General features: G+C 39.1%; 1 protein-coding gene across 2 annotated transcripts; it reads left to right on the top strand.

Annotated features, from left to right (window-relative positions):
- The first annotated feature begins 7,349 nt into the window (after positions 1-7,349).
- CLEC5A (C-type lectin domain containing 5A) lies at positions 7,350-18,940 on the top strand. 2 transcript variants are annotated; one of them, XM_060633316.2, is made up of 7 exons: positions 7,350-7,521; positions 8,009-8,107; positions 8,935-8,994; positions 10,898-10,957; positions 11,272-11,408; positions 14,525-14,628; positions 15,806-18,940. In XM_060633316.2, the coding sequence occupies exons 2-7, from the start codon at positions 8,029-8,031 to the stop codon at positions 15,918-15,920; spliced, it is 555 nt and encodes a 184-aa protein (XP_060489299.1). In that variant the 5' UTR covers positions 7,350-7,521; positions 8,009-8,028; the 3' UTR covers positions 15,921-18,940. The 2 variants fall into 2 exon arrangements, with proteins under 2 accessions (XP_060489299.1, XP_060489300.1); XM_060633317.2 differs by lacking the exon at positions 8,935-8,994.
- Positions 18,941-26,106: the final 7,166 nt, after the last annotated feature.

Below are 26,106 nucleotides of genomic sequence, written 5' to 3'. Positions count from 1 at the left end.
TGAATTTTCAATTTGTACTTTTTATTATTTAAGATATTATATCCAATATGATATATTTATGTTATAGGTTTGGTTTAGTACAAAACCTTTTTCTTCAGTGCCACAGGTAAATATAGCTATTGTTTGGAATTATCATTTACATGTTTGTTTGTATCAGCTGCAATTATAAAATATTATGGATTATTTCATTCTTCTCCAGCAAATTCTCAGCTATCTTCAATATTCTGAATATAACAGTATTTCTGGCTATAATGTATTCGTGAATGTTTGACTATGTAGAAGTTATAATTTCTCATTCTCTCCACAGACAATCTTTCAGAAATGCATTGTAAAAGTTTTTATGGCCACTTTTTTTTTTTTTTTACAAGAGCCGTCACCTAATTTATCTGCATTCAGAAATTAATCCTGTGGAAATTCTAGTTCTTTCTTTCAGTTCATTAAATTTTCATCATATATCTTTTCTATATAGCAATTGTTCTTTGATTTGTTTTGTAATGGTCTCTTACATTTTTTTTTTTGGCAAAGCGGTATTTCAAATTTTCAGTACTTAATTTTCTTTTTAAGAAAATTTTACTTTTCACAAAGAAATGCATTCTCTCCCATTTTTCTAGAAGCATGTGGCCTCATCCTGTTTTCCCTCTTTCAGTAGAGGCCTGACTCTTGCTCTACTCTAACAAAAAAAAACAACAAAACAAAAGAAACACTAAACAGCTTTGCAAGCAAGACAATGGCAATTGGATTCTCGCCACCTCGTGGAGAGACTGGAGACAGACCCAGTCAGCAGACTCCTGCTCTAGCCTCCAGCCAACTGCCCTTTGTGGGATTGTGCTCTCAGCAGCATAAGAACTTCTAGATACCTGGCTATCTGTTGAAAGCTCCAAAATTTCAAAATGTTGGCTCAAGTTTCTTAAAACACTGAACAAATCAAACACAATATAGCCACATGCTGAACGCGATCTGTGGACCACCTGTGTTACCAATTCACAACCTCTCTCTCATGTGGTGTGAAAGCGTTTTTTTCTGCTTGAGCACTTGCTCACAGGAGACTAAGAACCATGAGAGAAGCTCTTAAGAAGGTGCTATTCGGGTCGAATAACCCAGAATGTAATGGTGAATTATTCTATTCAGGTGTCATTTTTCTATTAAGGGTAACAAAACAAGAACATCGCTCCGAGAAATTCTCCTGAAGGTTGCTGAGTTTCCAGACTAGAAAGAAGGGTAGACTCCTGCCTCCTATCAGGCTTCCCATCAGTTAGGATTGGACCCCAGGGACCACAGACAGGCTCTGGGCTCTCCCAATGTGGAGTTCTACCAACCATATCCCATGAGCAAGTTTAAGTTAAACTCTGTCATGTATTTCACTTCTATTAGTTCCTGAGCATCCCCATCAAAACTCTAGATGTTGATTTATGATCTCCTGGGACTTAGAGTTTTTTTAAACAAAGATCCCAAACAAACCTAGTATGTTACTTCTTTCATAGATCTTTCTACCCAAAGCCCTCTAGACTGTGTTTTCTTTTTACTCTTTTTAAAAAATGTTTATTTATTTTTGAGAGAGACAGACAGACAGACAGACAGCAAGAGTGGGAGAGGGGCAGAGAGAAAGGGAAACACAGAATCCGAAGCAGGCTCCAGGCTCTGAGCTGTCAGCACAGAGCCCAACGCGGGGCTGAACTCACGAACCAGGAGATCACGACCTGAGCCGAAGTCGGACGCCCAACTGACTGAGCCACCCAAGTGCCCCTCATTTTACACTTTTTAAAAGAAATCCCCAGTTTTGTAGGTTTGGATCCCTTTTCATTGATTTTGTGTAACTTTCAGCTTTTTATTTTTTTGCTTACATTTCTTCCACAATTTCTTTGATTATTGCTGCTCTTATATTTATTATTAAGTTTTTGTGTTCTCTCTTCTGCAAGGCACAGTGTATGTAACAGTTCTGTTAGATCCAGCACCACATCCTCTTCCTCCTCTAATCACATTTCTTTCTTTTTTTCCCTCTCTCTATGAATTCTGAATTGACACTTTAGTACTATCTTCAAAAATTCTCATTCTTTTTCTGCAGTATCTAATCTGCTATTTGGAACCCTTCACTCCACTAATTGCTTCAAACATCAGCCAATACATCTCAAAGCATTTATTCATCCATTTCATGATATTAGGGCACATTCTTTTTATAGGACCAGTCAGTGTTCTTTAAAATTTCAATGAAAACACAAGAGAGATGTTTTCCAGCATCTCCTGTGTCTCCTAAGGACTTTGTGGCACAGACAGATGTGCATGTCTTTCTTCACAAGGTTCACTTATTTTGAGTGACTGTATTCTCCTCTATGTTAAACTCTGAAGTGGGAGATGAGGACGTCCTCCCCACATTCAAGGTCGCAATGGGATGGGATCAATATCGAAAGGGTCAAATTTTATAGGGTCTGATGAAGAAACATGGAGAAAGTTATTTTTACCTCCTCAGTTCTGTTTTGCCCAACTAGAGACAACCTGAGCAGAAATCTAACCACTGAGTATAGTGCTTTTTTATTGTGCCACGGGAGCTTGCTAGTAATGCAGAAATGCCCTCATTATCCAATTGGATGACTGTCCTCTGCAGCACGACTTCTAATTTATTCAGTGAGTCACTGCACAAAGTGGAAGCCAACTGTTAGGGTTTCCATGCTGCTCCTGGTAGGTTCCAGAACCTGACAACCTTCCCAGAGGCTCTAAATCTTCTCCATTCCAGGCTCTCCAGCCACCCCTCACCTCCAGCTCTTGACTCTTCAGGTTTGAGTATACATAATACTGTTCTAATGGAGGATTCTTCTTGTTATTCCAAAAGCAGACTTATTCCATGCATTCTATGCATTTTGGGGCTTGCATTGTCTGAGTGGCAATTTACTTTAAAATGACACAGTATTAGTAACATATATGTGAACATAAATGAACTCTATATAAACTAGGAGGTGGTTAGTTATCATTTGAGGTACTATAGTCACAATCCATACTTCAGGATGGTTATTTAAGTAAGATATGACATTTTCTAACCAGGAATCAATAGCTTCAGAGGTGGTCTGGCTCTTAAATTATCCTTATTGAAAATGACTTAATTTGCACAAAGAATATTACACAAATTTTTAATTGATTAAAAGTATTTTAGAGGCCCTACCACATTCCCACAAGTACATGATAAAAATCCAGCAAGCCTAGAAGCTTAATGCCACAGTGCAGTGTTCCACACACTGTGGATATGCCAGGGTTCCGGTGCTGATGAAAATAAGCTCAGCCCCGTCTTCATGACTCCATAGAGTCTAGCAGGGGAAGCAAACAAGTACTTTATCATGCCTTTACCTTAGCCCTCAGGGAAAAAGGACATGATATCATGAGTCCACAGATAAAGGGCACCTAAACCCAAGAAAGGAGAATCAGGGAGATTTTCCTGAATGAAGTCACATTTCCCCTTAGACTCAAAGAATGAGTCAAAATTATCTAGTTAAAGAGAATATATAAGAATGTATATGTCCTTGGGAGAGGCGAGGTGATTCAATTACGGCTTTGCACATATTACGTGCTCAATAAATATATGTCAGGTGAATATGTGAAGACTTGGATCCAGGAGAGTGAATAAAGAACTAGAAGTGTAATGTTGCTAGCAGACGGTGCATGGGTAGATGTGGTATCCTGAGATGCACAGAAAACCAGAACGCACATCCCAAGAAACATGTCCGGCACATGGCAAGCACTCAGCAACATTTGCTGCAATAATGAACACACAAAGACTCATAGACCACAATGAGGAACCCAAACCTTATGCTAACAGCAACGGAAAGTTACTCACACATTTCATCCGGGAAATGATCTAATCAAGTCTGCATTTTAGAAAAATCATCCTGACTACAGAGTGAACTGTTGAAGCAAGAGTATGGTGAGAGGGTTTTTTGGAGACAGTCGAGAAGATGGAAGGGAGAGCTGGTGAGACCGCAAGGGGAAGCTGTGAAAAAGGAGACAAGAACACAGGTCTGACACACTTGAGGGGACAGAATCATCATGGTGTGGAGTTCGAGTGGTTGGGAAGAGAAGAGAAGAGAGAGGGAAGAGAGAGAGGAGCCAAGGAGAAGACCCACCTTCTATGATTTGGGAAACTGAATAGATGATCTTCACATTCTGAGACAGAGAACATAAGAGGATGAATGTGTTTTAAAAGAGAGTTAATTAATTAATTAATTAATATATTTAGGGACATGCGGACTCCAGATTGTCTGTGGAACATCTCAGTGAAAAGTGAAACTAGTCAAAAGATACACAGATCTGAAATTCAGAGTGAAGATTTGAGAATCATCTTCATGAGCATGGTGACTGAAACCATGAGACTTGGAAGAGAAGAGGGATAAGTATATAATTTTAGGAATAGGCAGAGAAGAAAGTAAAGAGAGTCTAGAGAGAAAGACGGGAAACCAGGAGAACGTGGAGTCATGGAGGCCAAGGAAAAGCATACAACATAAGATGCTGTGGAGCCCTGTTCAAGATCAGGAAATTTGAAGACCAAATGGTATTCATTTAACTATTGAGTAGGAATCATTACTTCATGATGTAGTCATGGTGGGATTCAGACTGGAGTGAGCTGAGGAGAAAGTGGGAGGCAAGGGAGAGGAGGCAGTAAAAACTGACAATCCTTTCAAGATTGGGACTGGGAAGAAAAGAGGAAACAACAGGTCTCTTTCAATTTCCAAGTTTTCTCATTAAACTGCTTGAAAGAATTCCTGCAATATAGAGTGAGGGACATACATACATTTAAATGTATATGTGCCTAATAAAGCTCAAGAGACAGGATTCGTCTGTCTTTCTGTGTGTGAGGTATAAAATGTAGTCATTTTTGTAAACGGTCATATTGATACTACTCCAAAACACCAAGCAATGAATCATAAGAGCCCCTTCTTCTAGATTTCCTTCCCAGATACCTCCACACGATATCCATGGTTGCTTATCAGTCCAAAGAGGGCAGTCGCAGTCCCCACTGTCACTGGTATTTTCGCTGCCATTGTCATCACAGGGTGTAGATTCTGAAAACAGGCAATTGCATCTATTTGGTGCCATACTCTGGCCGCTTTAATCATTGATCCTGGAAGCTGAGGAAAGGGATACTCCATTGTCCCTACTTCTGTTCTTCCTTAGAAGAGCTGTTAATGACTATCCATTTCAATTCTCTCTCTCTCTCTCTCTCTCTCTCTCTCTCTCACACACACACACACACACACACACACACACACACATGCTATTTTCCCCCCAACACACCCAGAGTACACCCAGAAGCCTTGTTTAGCTATATACTGTGTTCCCTTCAAAGTTTTTCCAAAAACAGGTATGGGAAAGGCTTTCTATCTCCCTGATCTCTTTGGTGCTTTCAGTTTACAGGGGACTCCATTGTCTTAGAAAGACAATTATCATATTGCATAATATACATCCTAAAGACTGCATTTTCACCTTAATATCATGTGAAGACTACCAAAGTCACACTTCAGGGTTTCTTTTTCAATATTTTAATGGTGGTAAAATATACATCAAATTTTCCACCTTGACCACTGGTAAGTGCATTCATAATTTTGTGCAGCCATCACCACCATCCATTTCCATAGCTCTTTTCTTCTTGTAAAATCAAATCTATATCCATTAAACTCAGTTTTCTTCTTTAAGAAAGACTTTCTCCTGTATTTTTAGGGCTTGGTCTGGAGGAAAAATGTCTAATTGGACCCACAAAGCAGAAAATCTTTTATCTCAGCCTATAACATATGATTGAGGATTACAATGATCTCATCTTTTTTCAGAGAACAATGTATGACACCTTCCTTACAACCATGCAGCTAGAAGGCCCTTTCCAGTAATCTTCCCAAGAGGGCTGTGGACTCCAAAAGCTTTTGATGTCAACATTACAAAATAGGTAGAGTACTAAGAAATTATATCAAGGTGACAGGTATCATGCTAATAAAATTGTAAGCATTACCTTGGCTAATTCTCACAACAATGTTATCTGGCATTTACTATAATTACTCCTATTACTAAATGAAGAAATAGAAAGAGATTAAGGAACTTAGTGAAGGACATCCTAGCTAGTAAATGGCAGAAGCAGTAACCAAGACTAACTTAAAGTTACCAGTAACCCAGGACTAACTTAAAACTTTTTTTCATATCCACTACACTTTACCCGAAGGATTACAGATGTCAATTGTTAATTAAATCATATATGTTTATACTTAAATACTATATGTATATTAAATAATACATTACCAGGACACCTGGCTGGCTCAGTTGGTGGAGCACGTGACTTGATCTCAGAGTTGTGAGTTCTAGGCCACGTTGGGTATAGAGATTATTTTAAAATAAATAAATGAATAAATAAATAAACTTTAAAATAATACATTACCAAAATCCATATTTTAATATGGAAGGATATCCATATAGTGCTAGCTTAACCTATAGGATTTGGTTACAAAACAACATATATAATACGATACCATTTTTCTAAATGAACCAGCATCTACCTGTCATCTATTATCTATCTATCTATCTATCTATCTATCTATCTATCTATCTAATCTATCATCTATCTATCTATCTAATCTATCATCTATCTTTCTATTATCTACTCATCTAGAAAGAATATACGACCAGAGATGTTAACAGTGATCACAGCTGAATGTGTGGATTTATGTAGACATTTTTGTTTTTTCAATTTTCCCTGTGAATATTTTCTAACCATTTTTTGTAATAAGCACATGTAGCTTTTATATTAGGGAAATATAATAAAAGGAAAACTTCAAATTTAATATGCAGTAAAAATTCCCTGATAATAAGATGTTAGTATTGTTCACCCTCACTTCACTTCCTCCATCTAGCAGAGTGCCATGCTCAAGAAATACTGAATGGTCCCCATCTTCAGGTGGCACCTGGTCTGGGACCAGAGAGGAGTCCATGATAAAAGGTACTGTGCAGAGCTGTATGACAGTGAATGGAGCAGACAGTGAGTGGACCTTCTCATTAACATTAGTGACTTCAGATTGATTTCTTTTGCTTAAAATTTTTATTTTTGACATAATTTCAGCTATGAAGAAATGTTGCAAGGAAAGTACAAATAATTTCCAGATATCCTTCACCCAGATTCCCTATTTGTTAACCTTTTCCTACCTTTCCTTCCTACTGTATTTCAGGTAGATTCAGACACATAGAAAGGGTGAGTCTGTGTCAAGGTTGTTTTCCAAAGTCCTCTAAAAATGTTCCCCTTTACTAGATCCCCTCTGGCAGGAAGCTTCCTCTTGCAGAGTCTAAAAACTCCCTTCTCCTCCTTGCCCCACCCACTCCCATTGCCAAGAAGACTTAACAGGAAGAAGTGTTTGCTCAGGGATGCTGCTAAGATAGAAACACTGTGTGAAGAAGGAAGGACGCTGCTTGAACAGAAGGAGCATATTCTCTGAAGGTGCCTCTCCCCACCACACCAAGCATAAGACCCCATCTGCAAACTAGGCCAACCTTCCTAAGAGAGAGCAGGTAAGTCTGTTTGTCTGTCCTCTCGGCACAGATTGTTGGCCCTTCCCCAATGCCAAGACCTTCGGGGACACCTGTCCTGTCTGTCAGAGTCCTGGCATAGGATTTTAGAGACTGGGTCTTCTGACAGCTGTAGTCTGTATGGCCAAGACCACAGAGTAGGTCCCAGAGATCAGGGTCATTTCAAAGCTAAAGGTTCTCAAAGAGTCCAGGAGAGGATTTATTTCATTAGACAGAGTTTAGGAGGCCACAAATAGACATGGATAAAGTCTAGAGCTAAAGTGTGGGTGAAGGAGAGGGAGCATTCCATCAGTACAAGATCCTATGCATCTTCTGGGCATGGGTCAAATCTCATACTTGTAGCTAGCTGTCAATGGCATGCCTGCCTTCCAAGCCCCCCAAGGGTGCTCTGGAAAAGAGGCATAAGTCCTGCTGGAAAGAAGCCTTGTTCCCAGATTCTGAATGTGGTACTGCGTTCTAATCCCCACAGGCCTTCTCATCTCCTTCATCATGAATTGGTATATGATAATCTCTGGGCTTATCATAGTGGTGCTTAAAATGGTTGGAATGACCTTTTTCCTGCTTTATTGTGAGTATTTGAGCAACCTCTTACCCTAACCTCATACGGTCTTGTTCTTTGACTCTTTTCCCAAAATGTGTAGTTGAATATAAAGGTTACGTGCCTAAGTCTTTCCAGTTGAGGGCAGGGACCTAGTGTAGGGGCAACTGACAATACTCTTCTCACTTCCCAGCACAGACAATGGGCCAGGTGCCTTGGTCTGCCTTGGGTATGTAGAACTGACCACTATCTGACGGTTGAACACCACACAAAGCTTTCGCCACTACAATGTTAGTTGGGTAAACTGAGGTAAAATACTTGTCAGTGCTTCTTATTGCTGCTCAAACTTGAAAATCAGTGTCAGTTCAACCCAATGACAAGGCTGAAGTAAGAGCTGCATAATAAGGTAATGGGATTTTACTAGGGGACAGATTTCCCCCTGTGTCCATAGAAACTTCCATCCAGATGCTTAGGAGAAGAGTCTCCATAGCAAAGGGTTTCACTGCAGTTGTAGCAAGAATCTTCTCCAGCCCCAGAAACTGGTAGGGAACATGAATGACAAGGAAACATGAGTGAAAGAGGTAGTTGAGTAAAAGGTGTCTTCCCTCTGACGCAAACTGAAGCTGCATTTCCTATCACAGAAGAGAGCAGGAATAAAATATGAATATGAATAAGTAAACACATTTACAAAAAAAAAAAAAAAAACCACCTACACATCTTTGTTGACCTGAGTCAGAGAGCTTCTGATCACACAGTAACAATCATGGCACCCCAGAAGCCCCCGCAGTGATGTTGGTTTGTTATATTCATCGTGTAGCCACCTTTGGGACTGAGCCAACAACTGATTTTCTTTGCAGTCCCACAGATTTTTGGCGGAAGTAATGTCAGCTTCCTTCCCACAGAGAGCTATGGAACAGGTAATGTGCATGACAAGTATCTCCTCTGCACCTCCAGGTTCTTGTGTGCTGACTTCTTACAGACCTTTCTCCAGCCCTTCTTTCTCAAGAAATTCATTTGCAGGAAGGGTCCATAAAGATACTCTAATTGCTATAAGAAGAATACATTCTGGGGATCTAATGTATAGCATGATGACTATAGTTTACAAGACTGTATTACACACTACTTGAAAGTTGCTAAGAGACTAGATCTTAAATATTCTCACCACCAAAAAAGAGAAGGGGGGGGGGGGGATTATGTGACGTGATGGGGGTGTTAACTAGCCTTACTGTGTAGTTAATAACTTTGTAATATATACATGGATCAAATCATCACCTTGTACACCTAATTAAACTTACACAATGTTTATATCTCAAAGTGAGGGGGGAAAGTGCAGCACTCCCAGAAGAAAAAGGATCTAATTAACTTCCTTGCTTTTATCGATGGGAAACCTAGACTAAGCTGATTGAAATTTCTGATCCTCAGTTTTCCTCCTGGGTATGAGGATGATTTGTATATAATTACTATAATGTAATGAGAAAGTACCTTATAAACTCTGACATGTTGTACACCTACAGGAATGGCCATAAAAAAAAAAAAAACATGTCCCACAAAAAAACTCAAAGATTATAATCAGGATTTTTTTGTGTGCCGATCACTCTGCTAGACCAACAGAAGAATGCGAACAGGAGATACCAGTCAGCTGTCCTCTATAAAGCACAAAGCCCCATGCCAGAAGCGAAGGGGCAAAAATGAGGGCTTTCCCTATCAAACCTACTCCTCTTAAAGCTTTTCCAAGGACCTCCCTCTCACTTCCTCTTAAAACATTTATTACTACAAACATCTTTAAGAGAAAGATAATTTCTTGTTCATCTTCATATCAGCTGAGGCTCCCAGAACAGTGAGTTAAATGGAGGAAATATTCATGAAATACTTACAAAGTTCTGTGCAGCTATAATCCCAAAATAGTTTCTCATGAAAACCAGGTTATTTTATATTACAAAGAGCCTTTGAGCTGGGGACGGAAATAAAAAGTGAATGCTCACTTGTATGTTTCATTAATATAATTTAAGTTGCTGATTTGGTGTCTGGGTAAACTAAATTGGCCTTCAACCACACAAGACAAATAACTGGGCAGCTGAGGAGAGGTTTTGACCAGCGTCTGAAGCCACTGCAGTATCTGTTTGGCCAACCGGGGAAAATGAGGCTTCTTAGAGGCCTATCAGTTCCCCTATTTATATTTAAAGAAATAAACGGACTCTGCTTGTAGGAAATCTCTGGAATGTTCACCTGCCTCCGTGTCTGCCAGTACCCCCAGTCTTGAACCTAGTTCCAGTTAGCCTCAATTCTTAGAATTGACAGGTTCCCATAAGAGGGAGCCAAAAGATGCCTGCGGAAGGAGGGCTCACAGGGCTGGGGAGTGGGGTGGGAGGGGGGGTGTTGGGAGATCAGACATGGGATGAACGGCACCTGCTCTGTGGAGCCCAGAGGGCAGTGCTCCAAACAGCGCCTGGGAGAGGGGAACACTGTCAAAAGTATATATAGAAAGGAGTGAGAAATTTCCCTCCTGGTACTAAATTCACCCACTCCTCTTCCTTTCTCCTGTTCTTTTTCTCAACATTTCACACCTACTGCCACACACACACACACACACACACACACACACACACACACAAAGATATGAAATAGGACGTGGGGTGCAGGGCATGACAAAAAATAGTAGTAGTTAGCTGGAAGCTTCAAAGAAAGAAAATGAAAAATTCTTGCAGGGGGTGGCCAAGAGTGTCTCGTCTTTGCCACCGTCCAGAGACAAATCAGGGACTCAATACCTGCTCTGTGTTGTATTCATGATGCAGTTGCCTTCAGAATTTCTTTTTGTTTCAGTCCCACTGACTTTCGGGAGCAGTAATGTCACCCTACTTCCCACACAGAGCTATGGAACAGGTAAAGTGCATGACAATTATCTCCCCTCGACATGAGGTTCTTAAGTGCTGAATTCTTAGACACTTTTCCCATTGCCTCCTTTCTTATGGAACTTTTTTGCCCAAAAGGGCCATAAAGACCTTCCAATTCATCCCTGTCATGTTGTCCACAGGGAAACTAATACTAGACTGCATGGGATTTCTTCCTGGATTGAGGATGATTTCTAGAGATATAACTGCTATAAAGACATTCATGCCCTACTATGTTATGACTCCATTCCAGGGTTGATGCTCCAAACCACTAATCCTATACTCTCTTTTGTCGCATTTCTTTAGTCTGCCCCAAAAGGTGGTATTTTCATCAAGGAGAATGCTTTTGGTTGTCCCCTTTTGAAAGGTCTTGGAACAAAAGCAGGGACTTTTGCAAAACAGAAGGATCCACTTTGGCCATTGTCAACACACAAGAGAAACTGGTGAGTGCACTGGGAAAAAGCCCATGCTACAGTAGCCTCAGCAGGTGGAGATGGTGGGGTGATTTGGTAGAGTAGGGGCAGGGTGGAGGTGAGAAATGGAGAGGTGGCTGGCTGAGAGCCCAAGCTCCTTGCTCTGAATCAGAAGGTGGGAGACTACAGTAGCAGTGGGGTATATTCCTCAGGTCATTTGAGCTAGGGAAATCCACACTGTATCGTCTCTCCCATGAAGCTTAGCAGTGCACTGGTCCAGTCCTCAGGATGGGTCAGGACATTTAAAGTGCAGGGAATGACCAAATGAGCTGATGTGCATGAAAGAATCAAGTCATAGAACTGGGATAGTGGTATACAGTTAGGATAGTAAAAATGGCAAACACAATGGAAAAACCTTTATTTTACTACCTCTTTTTATCCTCATAAAGATTATGAGGGGGTATCATTACCCATATCTTGTATATGAGGAAGCTAGGGTAGAGAAAAATAATTTGACCCAGGTTGTACACACACTAATGACAGGACAGGATTGAATTGAGTTCTCTCTAACTCTAAAACCCATGCTGTAATCAATTTTAGATCATAAGTTTTCTTCTTGATCATTGCCTCTCCTTCAAATCCCAGCATCTGCTGAGTGGTAGGCATGTGCTACATACTCCACGGCTGCTTCTCTGCCCTCTATCTTTCACCTCTCATCTATAAAGTCCTCCTGTGGTTGACGAGAACTCATAAGAGGGCCCTCTCTGAATCTTGGTGACAGGTGTCCAACAAAGAGCAGGGGTCAGGATGCTACAGATCCTCTGAGGCTAAGGGGAAATTCCTTACAGTAGAAAACCAGGAGTAAGCTGTGGGGCAGAAAGGAGAAAAGGAGAGGGGAAAAGGGGGTTGAGTAGAGGAAAGTGACTCTTCCTCTACTCAACCCTCAAGTTCTGGTGCATCTCAAGTGTCATCCTTGGCATTCTGCAGAAAAAGCTCATCATGCTAACAATTTGCTAGTGATCTCAAGTATGCATCCCTAGCCAGTCTTCTCTAGACCAGACTGTATATCAAAATCCACTTTGATCTTTCAAAAGCACCCCAAACTCATCATGTTCAAAACTGAGCCAAATTATATTTTACCTCAAATGCTCTTCCTCCTTTTGTGATCCAAATACTGGTGAGTAGTCATGTCACCCAAGAATGAATGCTGATGGTTTTCTGAGACTTTACCTCTTCTCTTCTCCCCTAAATTAGTTGCTAACCAACTCTTTTCCTCTCTGTCCCCAAAGAAAATTATTCATCTCTCACCTGGATTTCTTCAGAATTCTTCCAACTCCTCTCCTTACCCCCGATTTTGCCCCTTCTTACCTATCCTCCATAGAACCCACACAAAAATATCTCTAAGACTCTAAACTGTCTGTGCCATTTTCCAAATTAACGTGGGTTAAAGTCCAGTTTTCCTAGCATGACATGTAAAGCCTTGTGTAGTCTAGCACCTCCCTTCTTGCCAGTCTTGTCTCTCCACCAGCCTCCCTTCTCCCCCTACATAACCACAGTCAGGCGCCCTGCAGTCCACCTGTGATCGGATGCTCCCTTTTCCAGGAAATCCCACACCCTCCCCTAGCATTTTCCTGAAAAACAGCTATTTTTCAGAATTCATCTCAAGTATCACTTCATCTTTCTAGAAGACCCCAAATCCATGTAGAATTGATCACTTCCTCCTTTCTGTCTGTTCTATACCTAGTACCTATTCCCTAGCTCTACACCTGGGAGACCTCACTATGCTTATTAACTCATCTATCTTCTCTTATTAGACCTGTGGATCTTCAACATGTTGGGATCACTGAAATTTTAACAATGGTGATGAAAGCTATACACCTCTTCCCAGAAACACTGCATAAGCATAATATTTTGAGTAAAGTTCCAACAGCTTCATGAATCCCCTTCATAACCATCCATGGATCAGTGCAAGAGAGTTAAGGGTTAAGAACCCTTATTTTAAACCATTTGTCAGCAAATTTTTCTTAAAAAATGGTCAGGTGGTCAGAGAGTAAATATTTTATATTTTTAGGTCATACGGTCTCTATCACAACCGCTTAATGCTGCCCTGGTAGCTCAAAGCAGCCATAGATGATATGTAAAAAATGAGCCTGGATGTGTTCCACTAAAACCTTATTTACAAAACAGGCTAAAGTCTGGATTTTGACCACTGGCCGTAGTTTGCCAACCCTTGTTTCAGATCATAAATTTTTTAAGGAGAAACAAATTTGTTTCCATGTCCCGGCCTCATACAATGGCTCACTGGATACTCAAATCTTTGTTAAATAAGTAAATACAGTAATTAATCTTAAAGAATAATGAAATGAGACATTTCAGAGAAGGAGAATATTGGAAAAAGAGGAATAAAGCCAATAGCCCTGGGATAGAGAAATATCCAAGTGAACTTGGATACCCATTCACTTACGACAGGAGGTTTATAAAGAGTACAGAAAAGAGCCCAGGGACTCCCAGACTTCTGGCTAGAGTGATTTGTGATTCATTAGTTTAATAAAGAAACTAAGATATCATAGATTGGTGTCAATTTAGCAAATACTCAAAATTCACTGATTATTTCTCAACACAGTTTTAAATCTCCCCAACTATATTGCCTTGCTAAGAATTCAAGAAACTCACTCGATCCAACCTCATTTGGAATGTAAAATTTCTGGCAGTGAAACAGAGAGGCATGCTAAGTAAAAAAAGAATCATTTGAAATTGTCCCTTTTTAGATCATATAGTACCCTTCCTCTTCATTTTCATAGTGTGGTCCCTGGAAAGCAGCATCAGCATCACCTGGGAATTTGGTAGGAATGTAAATTCTTGGTCCCCTAAACTAGACCTCCCAGGAATCAGGAGGCCATCAAGCTGTGTTTTAACAAGACCTCCAGGTGATCCTGATGCTCTGTGTATACTGAAAACTACTCTAGGGTTTAGGGTGATGCCAGCTACAGCCAGCCCCAGAGTCCCTTACCAGCCTTCCTGCTCCCAGAATCAGATATAATCAGGGCCTTTTGGCACAAGGGAGATGGCAGAAAAAAAATTTTTTAAATAATAATAAAAAATAAAAATAAACCTTTTTGTTGAACTGTTTATTTTTTAACTTCTAGAAATTTCTGCAGGACATAATTGGTGCTGAGAAGTATTTTATTGGCTTATACCAGGATACAGAGAAAACATGGCGTTGGATCAACAACTCCCCATTCAATGGCAAGTATGTGAATATCTCACGTTTTTCTAAGGATCTTAGTTTGCCTAAAGAGACCAGACCTGAGATTCAGTGAGTTTATCCTGGAAGAGCACAAAAGCTGAGACTTTGCTTTTTGTTTTATTCCTCTCCTTTCTTCCAGTGCACCTATTCCCAGAGACACATTTTTGGTAAACTTTTATTAAGGAAAATGTCAAACATTTCTAAGTAGAGAGAAGAGTATTCATCCAATGAGTTCTTCTGTTCAAATCAAGATGCAAACAAATGCACATACATACCATTTGTTTGATATATCTCATAAGTCTCTTTTAACTCACAGACTACATTTTATTACTAAGTTTTTACAGGTTCCTCAGATGGGACTTCTTTATGTAAAGGACGTTTATTATTAGCAACTGTCTATACCTTAAAGCTATGAACTTCAATTCCCAAGAGCTACCTCCTGTGTATCATTCCATGGACATAAGTGTTGGTGGAGAATGTGACACTCCTGGTATACATAAGATGTGGAGTCAGACAGAAAGCAAGTCAGTTCCCCAGCCTATAATTGGGCTTCTCACAGAAGGAAGGCAAGGAAGATTCATTCAATGTCTACTAAATGCCAGGCACTTGCTAAGCATTTACTCATGTCATTTCCTGCAGTATTCACAATGATGCTGTAGACAAAGCTTTTATTAATTCTCATTTAACAGACAGATGAACTGAGGATGGGAGGCTTAAAAATGTATTGAATATCACCAAGCTGGGTAGATTAAATTGTGCCTCTGCCACATCCACTTGACTCCAAAACTCATGGCATTTCCATGAAACCAGACCCTTTCCAGTCAGATTGAAAGGGGCTGAATGGCAGAAAAAGAGGTGGGGAAAGGCCAACAGAGTTTCTCCTAAAGCCAGCTGGTGCCTAGGAAAGGAAGAACAACCTCTCGATCCTCCTGCTGTGAACATAGCACATACAGTACTAAAACATTATTTCTAGGAGACAAAGACAGATGAGATGTTTCTACCACGCACAAGAGTGATTTAATCCAAGACTGTGAGTCCACCTCACAGGAGAAGGCTGTGAGAAGGCTCACAGAAAAGGGCCAGCGTAGGGCTAGATTTGGGGATAGGAGAAGGGGGACTGGAATTGGCAAAAGGCAGGACTGAAACAATGGGCCTTAACCACACTTCCTTTCCCATTTAGCATTACCAATCAGCATCAGAACTTCGACTGTGTGACCATAGGCCTAACAAATACATTCGATGCTGCACCATGTAACATCAACTTCCGCTGGATTTGTGAGAAGCTGGTGAAATGATTGCAATTGTCTGTGGCCTCTGACAAGAATAACAAACACACTTGTGGAGAAAGCAAAAAGACTATGATTGGGATTGGTACAGGAAATACAGAACATCAAATTACTGTGTCCGTCTTCCACGGGTTACTGGCAGAGCTCCCTGACAAATCCTTGGGGCTAATGCTCCAGCCCCTCCACAAATATACTTGCACACACATAACAGAGACAAACTTCCCATTCTGAGTCAGCAGTTCCCCCCAACACTCCACTTCCTAGGAGTGTCATAGCTGTGACTCTTTTTAGATCTGTACCAGACATCTAATCAATGATCCCTTTCTCCATCTCTCTACTATGAGAGGCCCTTGCCTGTGTTGGAAGTGATCTTCTGCTTTGGAGGACTGGATGTCAGTCACCTCCAGGAGACAGGGTCACTTTTAGATAGACAACTCAGTTGATATAGTGATGAGGTCTGTTTGTATAGAACTGAGCATTTCTGACTGATCAACAGGGTTTATTTTGGCCTATTTCCAGGTCTGTTTTATCCTCAGAGCACATACCCAGCACCACAGAGAAAGTGCAGACTGAGCAGGCAAAAACATGATTTAGAGAGTAGCCAGGGTAGAAGAGGGATAAACTCAGCTTGTTGACTTCACCTGTGTTCCCAAGAGACCCATGTTCACATGCATCCCACCCCTACCCAAGATAGGATAGCAGAGGTCCTCCTCAGTCTGAATTGAGGCCAGGCCTGGGGAAGGGCTCCTGGAGCCAAGCTTGGCTTATTCATGGGAATGGACAAAGGTCTGGCCAGAGCAGGAATCTTCCAGAAAACCCCTTTGAAAATAATCAGACAGCTAACATGACCAAGCAAACTGATCAATGTTTTTCAACAAAGCCCTGAAGACATACTCATGCTTACATTTTCCTGGTCTTGAGCTGAATCTCCATTTCAGTAGATATTTATTCTTGATCATGGTTTTTTTCTAGTATATTTTAAGAATTTATAATAGTCTCTTGGACCCCAGTGTTCAGAAGATATTCCTGCCTGCAGTTTAGAGAGACTCTATGAGCAGGTACAGCTTAGTGACCCAAAGATGCCACAGCCTTATCCATGTTGGCATCACACCCACTCAGAGCTGGTCCAGTTGACCAAAGAGTAAAAATGAGGAGGACTGCTCAAGGAAGCATGGGGAGTAGGCAAAAAGTAGGCATATAGTAGTAGTAAGGGAACACCAGAGACAAATGGAAATCATTTCCAGGAGGAAACAGAGCTCATTTGGCCACACTGGAAGAAAGGCAAGAAAAGGGTAGAAAAGTCTTGGAGCATCCTGGCTATTCTCTGCACTCGCAACAAAATTAACTACATACCTTTCTCAGTAAATGGAAAAAAGAGATGCCTGTGTGTTCTGAGTAACAAGAATTAAGCCATAAGGGAAGACTATAAAACTAATGGAAATTATAGTCACCTAAGTGAACTGCTCACCAATTTATGTCTAGTAACAACATACCACAATGACTGTGAATATCATCAGATATGTGTCAAAGAAAATTGTCATTTTATTTTTTATTACTAAGCTCTAGTCCTATATTCCTATGATTCATAATTTTTGTCCAATTTGCATGGTCACCTATAGTTTTAAAAAATGAGATAATACATAAGTGTTAGAACTTGCCTAAAGGAAGTTACCAGCAATAATATGTGTTGGGATGGAGGGGATGTTAGAATTATATCAGTATTCTGTGAAGACACAAGTTCTTTTGTGGTGTTAGCAAAGAATAAATACTGCAGTTGAGGAGAGGGGAGAGGCTGAGTCTATGGTAGATAAAGAAATAAACAGAATTCTACACCAAAAGTAATCCCCAGGATCCAGATAATAGAAAGGAAACTGCAGCCCTTCTGTTTTGAGAAGGGAAAGTTGTTGCCACACTTCCTGTTTTGTGACATAACAAACTTCAGATGTCTATAGTCAGGAAATGTAGACATCTAGTAATTTCCCTAGCAGACAGCCCAAATTTCACCCAAGATGAGGACATACTTCTGTGAAGGTTCTAAAAGAAGCCCAGCGGGCTAAGGTGGGGGTGGGGGTGGGGGTAGGGAGCACATGGGGAATATGAACACTTTGTTTTAAATTCATTCCTGGGGGTGCAGGGGCTGCCGGATCCTTAAGAGGGTAGGTAAATGTGACCTTATTGGGCAGCAGTGTATGGGTTTTTTTCAAGCAATAGAAATTTACTAAGCCACTGGATTAGAGTTTTTTACTTTGCTTCCAATATACAATGTGAATTTTTACAGATTTCTTACTCTTTCTGTCCCTTAATTTCTTTATCTATAAAATGAGGCAGTAATACCCCCATCACAAAATTCTTGTGTATATTAAACAAAACTCCCACTATGTCCCTCGTGGCAATAAACAATGGGGGAAGCACTCTGTGGAAGATTTGAAGTTGAGATCTTTATCAAAGTGGCTCTTCAGTTTGCTAAAAGCTGAATGTAGAAAAGCCACTTAATTTCTCAGATTTTCTGTTTATTCATTTAAAATATGGGAATAAAAATATGCCTAAGTCAGGTGCTTCAAAAATTCTATAATTGTCAAAAACATACTTTCCATGACTCTGACTTACCATTCAAATCACCCATCTTGTCTGTGTGAGCTAATGGTCCAATGACCAAAGTCACTGAACCCTGCCCTCGGATATTGACAGATCAGTACTGTTCATGACTGAAAACATCAGGTATGGGTAACCTTTACCTATTTTCCCTGCTGTTGCCAAATCCCATCCTCAGAAGCCATATCCTTTGGTGACCTGTGCCTTCTGAATAGTCCTGCTTCACTTCCTGGGTCTCCTTCAGCACAGGCTGAGTATTAATGCAGCAAAAGTCTTACCCTCCACTTTTACCATACCCTCTCATAGAGACTATAACTCCTGCAAGGGCCTCATGATCCCCTCATTGTTTGAGGTAGCAGAGGTATGAATACTTGAATACTTGTGGCTCTCAAGCCACAATCTTGCTCAATTTCAGGTACAAAGACTGAATTAATCAAAATCCTTTATTCATAAGATAGTCCATAGTTATATACATTATATATATGTATTATATATATTATATATATATATAATATATATATACACATTATATATATATACATTATATACATATATATAGTTATATACATTATATATATAATATATCCCCCATATATAATATATATAATAACACACACATATATATCATATATATGTAAGAATGCCCATGAAAGTACCCAACATGAAAACTAGAATCCTTATAATAGTTTATAGACCTCTGTGGTCTTCTATTCCACCCTCCTGTGTCCTCACAACACAGGCAATGATCATTCTGATTCCTGTGTTCACCACTTAAATTTTTAAAAATTCGTCTTCATCTTATTTTTATGTACTCTTTTTAGCTTTATAAAAAGGTATTATGGGGGCAACTGGGTGGTTCAGTCAGTTGAGCATCCAACTTTAGCTCAGGTCATGATCTCACGGTTCATGGATTCGAGCCCCGTGTAGGGGCACTCTCTCTGCCCCTCTCCTGCTCATGCTCTGTCTCTCAGAAATAAATAAACGTTAAAAATTTGGGGGGGGGGAAAGGTATTATGATGTAAGGGATCATTTAAAGCTTTTTTTTTTTCATTTCATGGTAAATGATTCATTCATATCGTTGAGGTTTATTAATTTTGACTACTATATAATATTCCATTGTGTGACTACGTAAACCATGACTGTTCCAGTGGTGTGCAGTTGGATTGCTGACAGGTTTTTGCTAATGTGAACAGGGCTACCATGAACATTCTTCTGGTGTTCATATACAAGAGTTTCTCTTGAGTATATTCTGAAGAGAGATGCGTTGGGTTATAGGGTATGCAAATTCTGAATTTTTTAAGATAATGCAGAATAGGGGTGCCAGGGTGGCTCAGTCGGTTAAGCATCTGACTTTGGCTCAGGTCATGATCTCGCGGTCCGTGAGTTCGAGCCCCACGTCGGGCTCTGTGCTGACAGCTCAGTCTAGAGCCTGTTTCAGATTCTGTGTCTCCCTCTCTCTGTGACCCTCCCCCATTCATGCTGTCTCTCCCTGTCTCAAAAATAAATAAACTTTAAAAAAAATTTAAAAAAAAAGATAATGCAGAATAGTTTCCAAAGAGATTATATCAATTTTCAATGGTCTTAATCTGTTTTCCCTAATTATTAATGTATTATTTAGAGTAGTGCCAGATGCTATTGCAAACTACAAATGCTCAGTGGCTGATCACAATAAAAGCTTATTTCTCATTAATGTATAGTCATGTATGATGACTACTGAAGGCACAGACTCTGCTCCACAGGATCATTTAGGAACCTATGTTGGTAGAATGTTTTCTATCTTCAACATAGGGCCTCAAGGATGTATGTGAAAGAGAGAGAAGAATATGCATGAAGAAGTCTTTGGGACTAGATTTGGAAGTTGTGTACATCACTTCTACTCACATACCATTGGCTAGAACTCATTCACATGACCACTCTTATCTGCAGAAAGAGAGGAATTTTTATTTTAGCTGTGTGAATAAAAAGAAGAAATGTTTGATGATCACTTAGCAGTCTCTGCCCCAACTAAGGTGGTTGAGTATTTCTTTATAGGTTTATTGAAGGTAGATATAGATATGGATATACATAGATATAGAGAGAATTTCCTTTTCCATAAAATGTGTATTTGTAATATTTGCCTATTTTTGTACTGAGTTGTTTGCACTTTTATTTTTTTTTCAGTATATGAAATTTATTGTCAAATTGGTTTCCATACAACACCCAGTGCTCATCCCAAAAGGTGCCCTCCTCCATACCCATCACCCACCCTCCCCTCCCTCCCACCCCCCATCAACCCTCAGTTTGTTCTCAGTTTTTAAGAAAGCTTATGAAGGTAATTGAAGAAGATATAAAGAAATGGAAAGACATTCCCTGCTCATGGATTGGAAGAATAAATATTGTCAAAATGTCAATACTATCCCAAGCTATCTACACATTCAATGCAATCCCAATCAAAATTGCACCAGCATTCTTCTCGAAACTAGAACAAGCAATTCTAAAAATCATATGGAACCACAAAAGGCCCCGAATAGCCAATGTTTGCACTTTTAAAAATGATTTTTAGAAGTTCTTTATATAATACTTCATTTGTTATGTTAATTGAGAATTTCTTCCCCAGTTTGTCACTTGCCATTTCACCTCCTCTAAGGTATCTTCTGATGAGTACAAGTTCCTAGTTTTAATAAAGTCTAGTATATCTATCTTTTTTTTATATCATCTCTTTTTGTATAATGTTTAAGAGCCCCTTTCTCTATGCCAAAATCTGAAAGATATTCACCAACATTTTCTTCCAAAGGGTTTAAAGCTTAAGTGTTGACCTATGAATTTGATCCATCCTGAATTGATTTTAGTGTATAGTGTGATATAAGATTCAATTTTACTTTTTGCCATATGGATACCTTTTTTCCAGCTCCATGTAATGTTCTTCCTTTCCTCATTTTTGTCATACCAATGATTCATATAATATGGGTCTCTCTTGGAATGTTATTTCATTACAGTGATTGATTTGTCTATTCTTTAGGTTCATACTGTCTTCATTACTACAGCTTCAGAATAAATTTTGATATCTGTCAGGGGAAATCCCACCCCCTGCTTGTTCATTCAATACTGAAAATTCTGAATATCCTTGGCCATTTACACTTCCCAATAATGTTCAGAATTGGTTTACCAATTTCCATGAAAACCTTTACAAACTTCCATGAAAACAATCTTGATTGTTATAGTATTGAATCTATAGATAAATTTTGGGATAATTTACATATGATGTTAAATCTTTTATCCTTGAACTTGATATGTATCTTAATTTATTTAGATTTTCTTTAGTGTCTATTACAAAGTTCATTTGCTTTTTTTTTCTTTTTACAAAGAAGTTCTCCTAAAATCTTTATTTTGAAACAAGATTTTATTTATCTTATTTTTATTTTTATTTAAATCCAAGTTAGTTAATGTATAGTGTAATAATGGTTTCAGGAGTAGAATTTAGTGATTCATCACACATGTAATACCCAGTGCTCATCCCAACAAGTGCCTTCCTTAATACCTATCACCCATTTCGCCCATTCCCCCCACCCAACACCCCTCCAGCAACCCTCAGTTTGTTCTCTGTATTTAGAAGTCTCTTATGGTTTGCGTCATCTCTGTTTTTGTAGTTGTTATTGTGGTTGTGGTTGTGGTTGTTGTTTGGTACATAAAGGTGATTTCATTAAAGCACAAGGACATCTGTTTTGTTTCTTAAATTCCACATACTAGTGACATTATATTATATTTATCTTTCTCTGACTGACTTATTTCACTTAGCATAAGACATTCTAGTTCCATCCGTGTTGTTGTAAAAGGCAAAATTTCATTCTTTTTGATTGCCGAGTAATATTCCATAAATACAAATATAATATATATATATATATATATATATATAACGTCTTCTTTATCCATTCATAGTCGATGGGCATTTGGGCTCTTTCCATAATTTGGCTATTGTAGATAGCACTGCTATAAACATTGGGGTGCATGTGTCCCTTCAAATCAGCATTTTTTTATCCTTTGGATAAACACCTAGTAGTGCAACTGCTAGGCGATAGGGTAGTTCTATTTTTACTTTTTTTTGGAACCTTCATACTGTTTTCTAGAGTGGCTGTACCAGTTTGCATTACCACCAAAAGAGCAAGAGGGGACCCCTTTCTCTGCATCCACTCCAACATCCGTTGTTGCTTGAGTTGTTAATTTTAGTCATTCTGACAGATGTGGTGGTGTCTCATTGTGGTCTTGATTTGTCTTTTTCTGATGATGAATGATGTTGAGCATCTTTTCATATGTCTGTTAGCCATCTGGATGTCTTCTTTGGAAAAGTATCTATTCATGTCTTATGCCCATTTCTTAACTGGATTATTTGTTTTTCGGGTGTTGAGTTTGATAAGTACTTTATAGATTCTTGGATACTAACCCTTTATGTGATACGTCATTTGCAAATAATCTTCTCCCGTTCTGTCAGTTGCCTTTTAATTTTGCTGATTTTCTCCTTCACTGTGCAGAAGCGTTTTATCTTAATGAGGTCCCAATAATTCATTTTTGCTATTGTTTCCCTTGCCTCTGGAGACATGTCAAGTAAGAGGTTGCTGTGGCTGGAGTCAAAGAGGTTGTTGTGTGTTTTCTCCTCTAGGATTTTGATGTTTTCCTGTCTCACATTGAGGTCTTTCCTCCATTTTGAGTTTATTTTTGGGTATGGTGTAAGAAAGCAGTCCAGGTTCATTCTTCTGCATGTCACTATCCAGTTTTCCCAGCACAATTTGCTGAAGAGACTGCTTTTTTTCCCATTAGATATTCTTTCTTGATTTTTGGAAGATTAGTTGGCCATACACTTGTGGGTTCATTTGTGGGTTCTCTATTTTGTTCTATTGATCTGTGTCTGTTCTTGTGCCAACACCATACTTTCTTGATAATTACAGCTTTGTAATACAGCTTGAAGTCTGAGATTGTGATGCCTCCAGGTTTGGTTTTCTTTTTCAACATTACTTTGGCTTTTTGGGGTCTTTTCTGGTTCCATACAAATTTTAGAATTGTTTGTTCTAGCTCTGTGAAAAATGCTAGTGTTATTTTGATAGGGATTGCACTGAATGTGTAGATTGTTTTGGGTAGTATCAACATTTTAACAATATTTGTTCTTCTAATCCATGAGCATGGAATGTTTTTCCATTTCGTGGAAAACCTGAAAGACTCCACCAAAAAACGGCTAGAACCTCTGAAGTCACAGGATATAAAATCAATGTACACAAATTGGTTGCATTTCCATACACCAATAATGAAGCAGCAGAAAGAGAAATAAAGGAATCGATCCCATTTATAATTGCACTGAAAACCATAAAATACCTAGGAATAAGCCTGACCAAAGAGGTAAAAGATCTGTATGCTAAAAATTATAGAAAGCTTATGCAAGAAATTGAAGAAGACAGATTTGCTTTAATATGCACAATGTTTACTTACCATCAATAAAATTGATACTTAAGGATAATGTGACATGATTTATCTTGTGGCTTTGAGTAAACTAAGCATGCCACCAGTTGCTTCTCCTGAAGTGTAACTCACTTACTCTAGAATAATTCACTCTGACCCTTAGCCTTTTATCTACCATCTTGCCTGGAGCTTTGCTTCTCTGTTCCAAAGCCCTGAAGCTACAGACAGATGAGGCTCAACATCCTTCCTCTCACTCCTGTATCATGGTCTCTGATTAATACTGAATCATTTAGCTGTAACTAATCTTTATTACCATGATACTGCCAAAATGATGTAGAATGTACTAGTTAAAAACACACACCTTAAATTAGATATCTATTGGTAGAATCTTTGTTCTGTTCATTTACTATTTGGGAAGCCTCGGAGAAATTACCTAATCTCTCAAAAACTTAGTGCCAAGCACTGTCTTAAGGTACTAAGGATACAGCAGAAAATAAAACAAAGTACCTGTCCTCACAAAGCATATAATGAGTGGGATGTATTACTCGGAAGTCAAAAAGAATGAAATCTTGCCATTTGCAACTACGTGGAGGGAACTGGAGTGTATTATGCTAAGTGAAATTAGTCAGTCAGAGAAAGACAAAAATCATATGACTTCACTCATATGAGGACTTTAAGAGACAAAACAGATGAACATAAACGATGGGAAACAAAAATAATATAAAAACAGGGAGGGGGACAAAACAGAGGAGACTCATAAATATGGAGAACAAACTGAGGGTTGCTGGAGGGGTTGTGGGAGGGGGGAATGGGCTAAATGGGTAAGGGGCATTAAGGAATCTACTCCTGAAATCATTGTTTCACTATATGCTAACTAATTTGGATGTAAATTTTAAAAAATAAAAAATAAAATTAAAAAAAAAAAAACAACTTAGTGCCAAGCACTATTTTAAGGTACTAAGGATACAGCAGAAAATAAAACAAAGTATCTGTCCTCACAAAGCATATAATCTAGTGGGATGATACCAACAATAAATAAATTAATTAATGTGTATTAGGTGGTAATAAGTATTATGAATAAAAAGCAGAATTATAGGGGGACAAGGACTGTTAGAGTGTAGGTGTAGGTTTGTTATTTTTCATTTAGTGTTTAGAGGAAGCTTCCTTGAGGTGACTTTGAAGAAGTAATTTCTGGCAAGTGAGAAACTGCTTCATACAAATATCTTGGGTAATTCAGCTGGTCCTGGGACAAGACTGTTCTCAGTGGATTCAAGAAATACCAAGGAGGCTACTATGTTTGTAACACAATGAATGAGAAAGAGAGTATTAGGTGATGAGGCCAGAAGTCTTTGGGAACCAGAATTAGTTAGACAACAGTAGAAATATAGAAAATGATGGTGATCTAGGTATTAAAATCTTTTAAAAAAATTAGCTAACATGGCCCAAAGGTTTGCAGATGACTGCAACTAGCAGGGAAAAAATGGCTGGTAGAACAACAGCTTCAAAGCTAGGCAAAACTTAAAGCCAAGGGTGGGGGAAATGCATAGTGGTTATAAGAAGGTAATAATAAATAAGAAAGACACCTAACCCACATCCAGGCTCAGAGGAGTGAAAAAAAATCATGACATCAGAGGAGCTGTGGGCGTCCTTAGAGGATGTATGTTTCAAATAAAGCATGAGGATCAGTGAAACATTCAGAAGTTGAGGATATAAAACACTTTGATGTTCCCTGAGTTTCAGAGTGATAGAGAAGGTGTTTCACAAGAATTTCGCTTGTGAGGTCATCACAATGTCAATCAAAGTCATCAATGACCTCCAAATAGCTAAGTCTAGTGGTCAATTCTTAGGTGTCACTTTACTTGATCTCCAAGGACCATGTGACACTCTTCAACAACTCCTTAAAAAACATCCTCCACTGAGCGTTTGAGACACCATCCTCTCCTGGTTTGTGTCTAGTTGTGTGGCCACTAGTCCCCCGTCTCCTTTGTTGATTCCTATCTATTTGCTTGTCTCTAATCATAAAAACTCAGAGCCTTGTCATTTGCATTATTTTTTTTCTTTTGTATCTATAGGCTTCCTTTGGTCACTCAACTATTCTCATAGATTTAAATACCACCTGCATTCACTTGACTCACATTTCTATATCCAACTTGAACTGCCCTGGACTCCAGGGTTTTAT

Source organism: Panthera onca, chromosome A2 (genome assembly GCF_046562875.1).
Source record: "Panthera onca isolate mPanOnc1 chromosome A2, mPanOnc1 haplotype 2, whole genome shotgun sequence".
In the NCBI taxonomy this organism is placed as follows: Eukaryota; Metazoa; Chordata; class Mammalia; order Carnivora; family Felidae; genus Panthera; species Panthera onca.
This window is presented reverse-complemented; position numbering and strand designations above follow the sequence as displayed.

Bases quoted from the DNA above. Each gene is read 5' to 3' on its own strand.
- CLEC5A (XM_060633316.2), top strand. From the start codon at position 8,029: ATGAATTGGTATATGATAATCTCTGGGCTTATCATAGTGGTGCTTAAA. The intron at 8,995-10,897 runs GTAATGTGCATG...TTTTTGTTTCAG, and splicing joins CACAGAGAGCTATGGAACAG to TCCCACTGACTTTCGGGAGC. The intron at 10,958-11,271 runs GTAAAGTGCATG...GCATTTCTTTAG, and splicing joins CACACAGAGCTATGGAACAG to TCTGCCCCAAAAGGTGGTAT.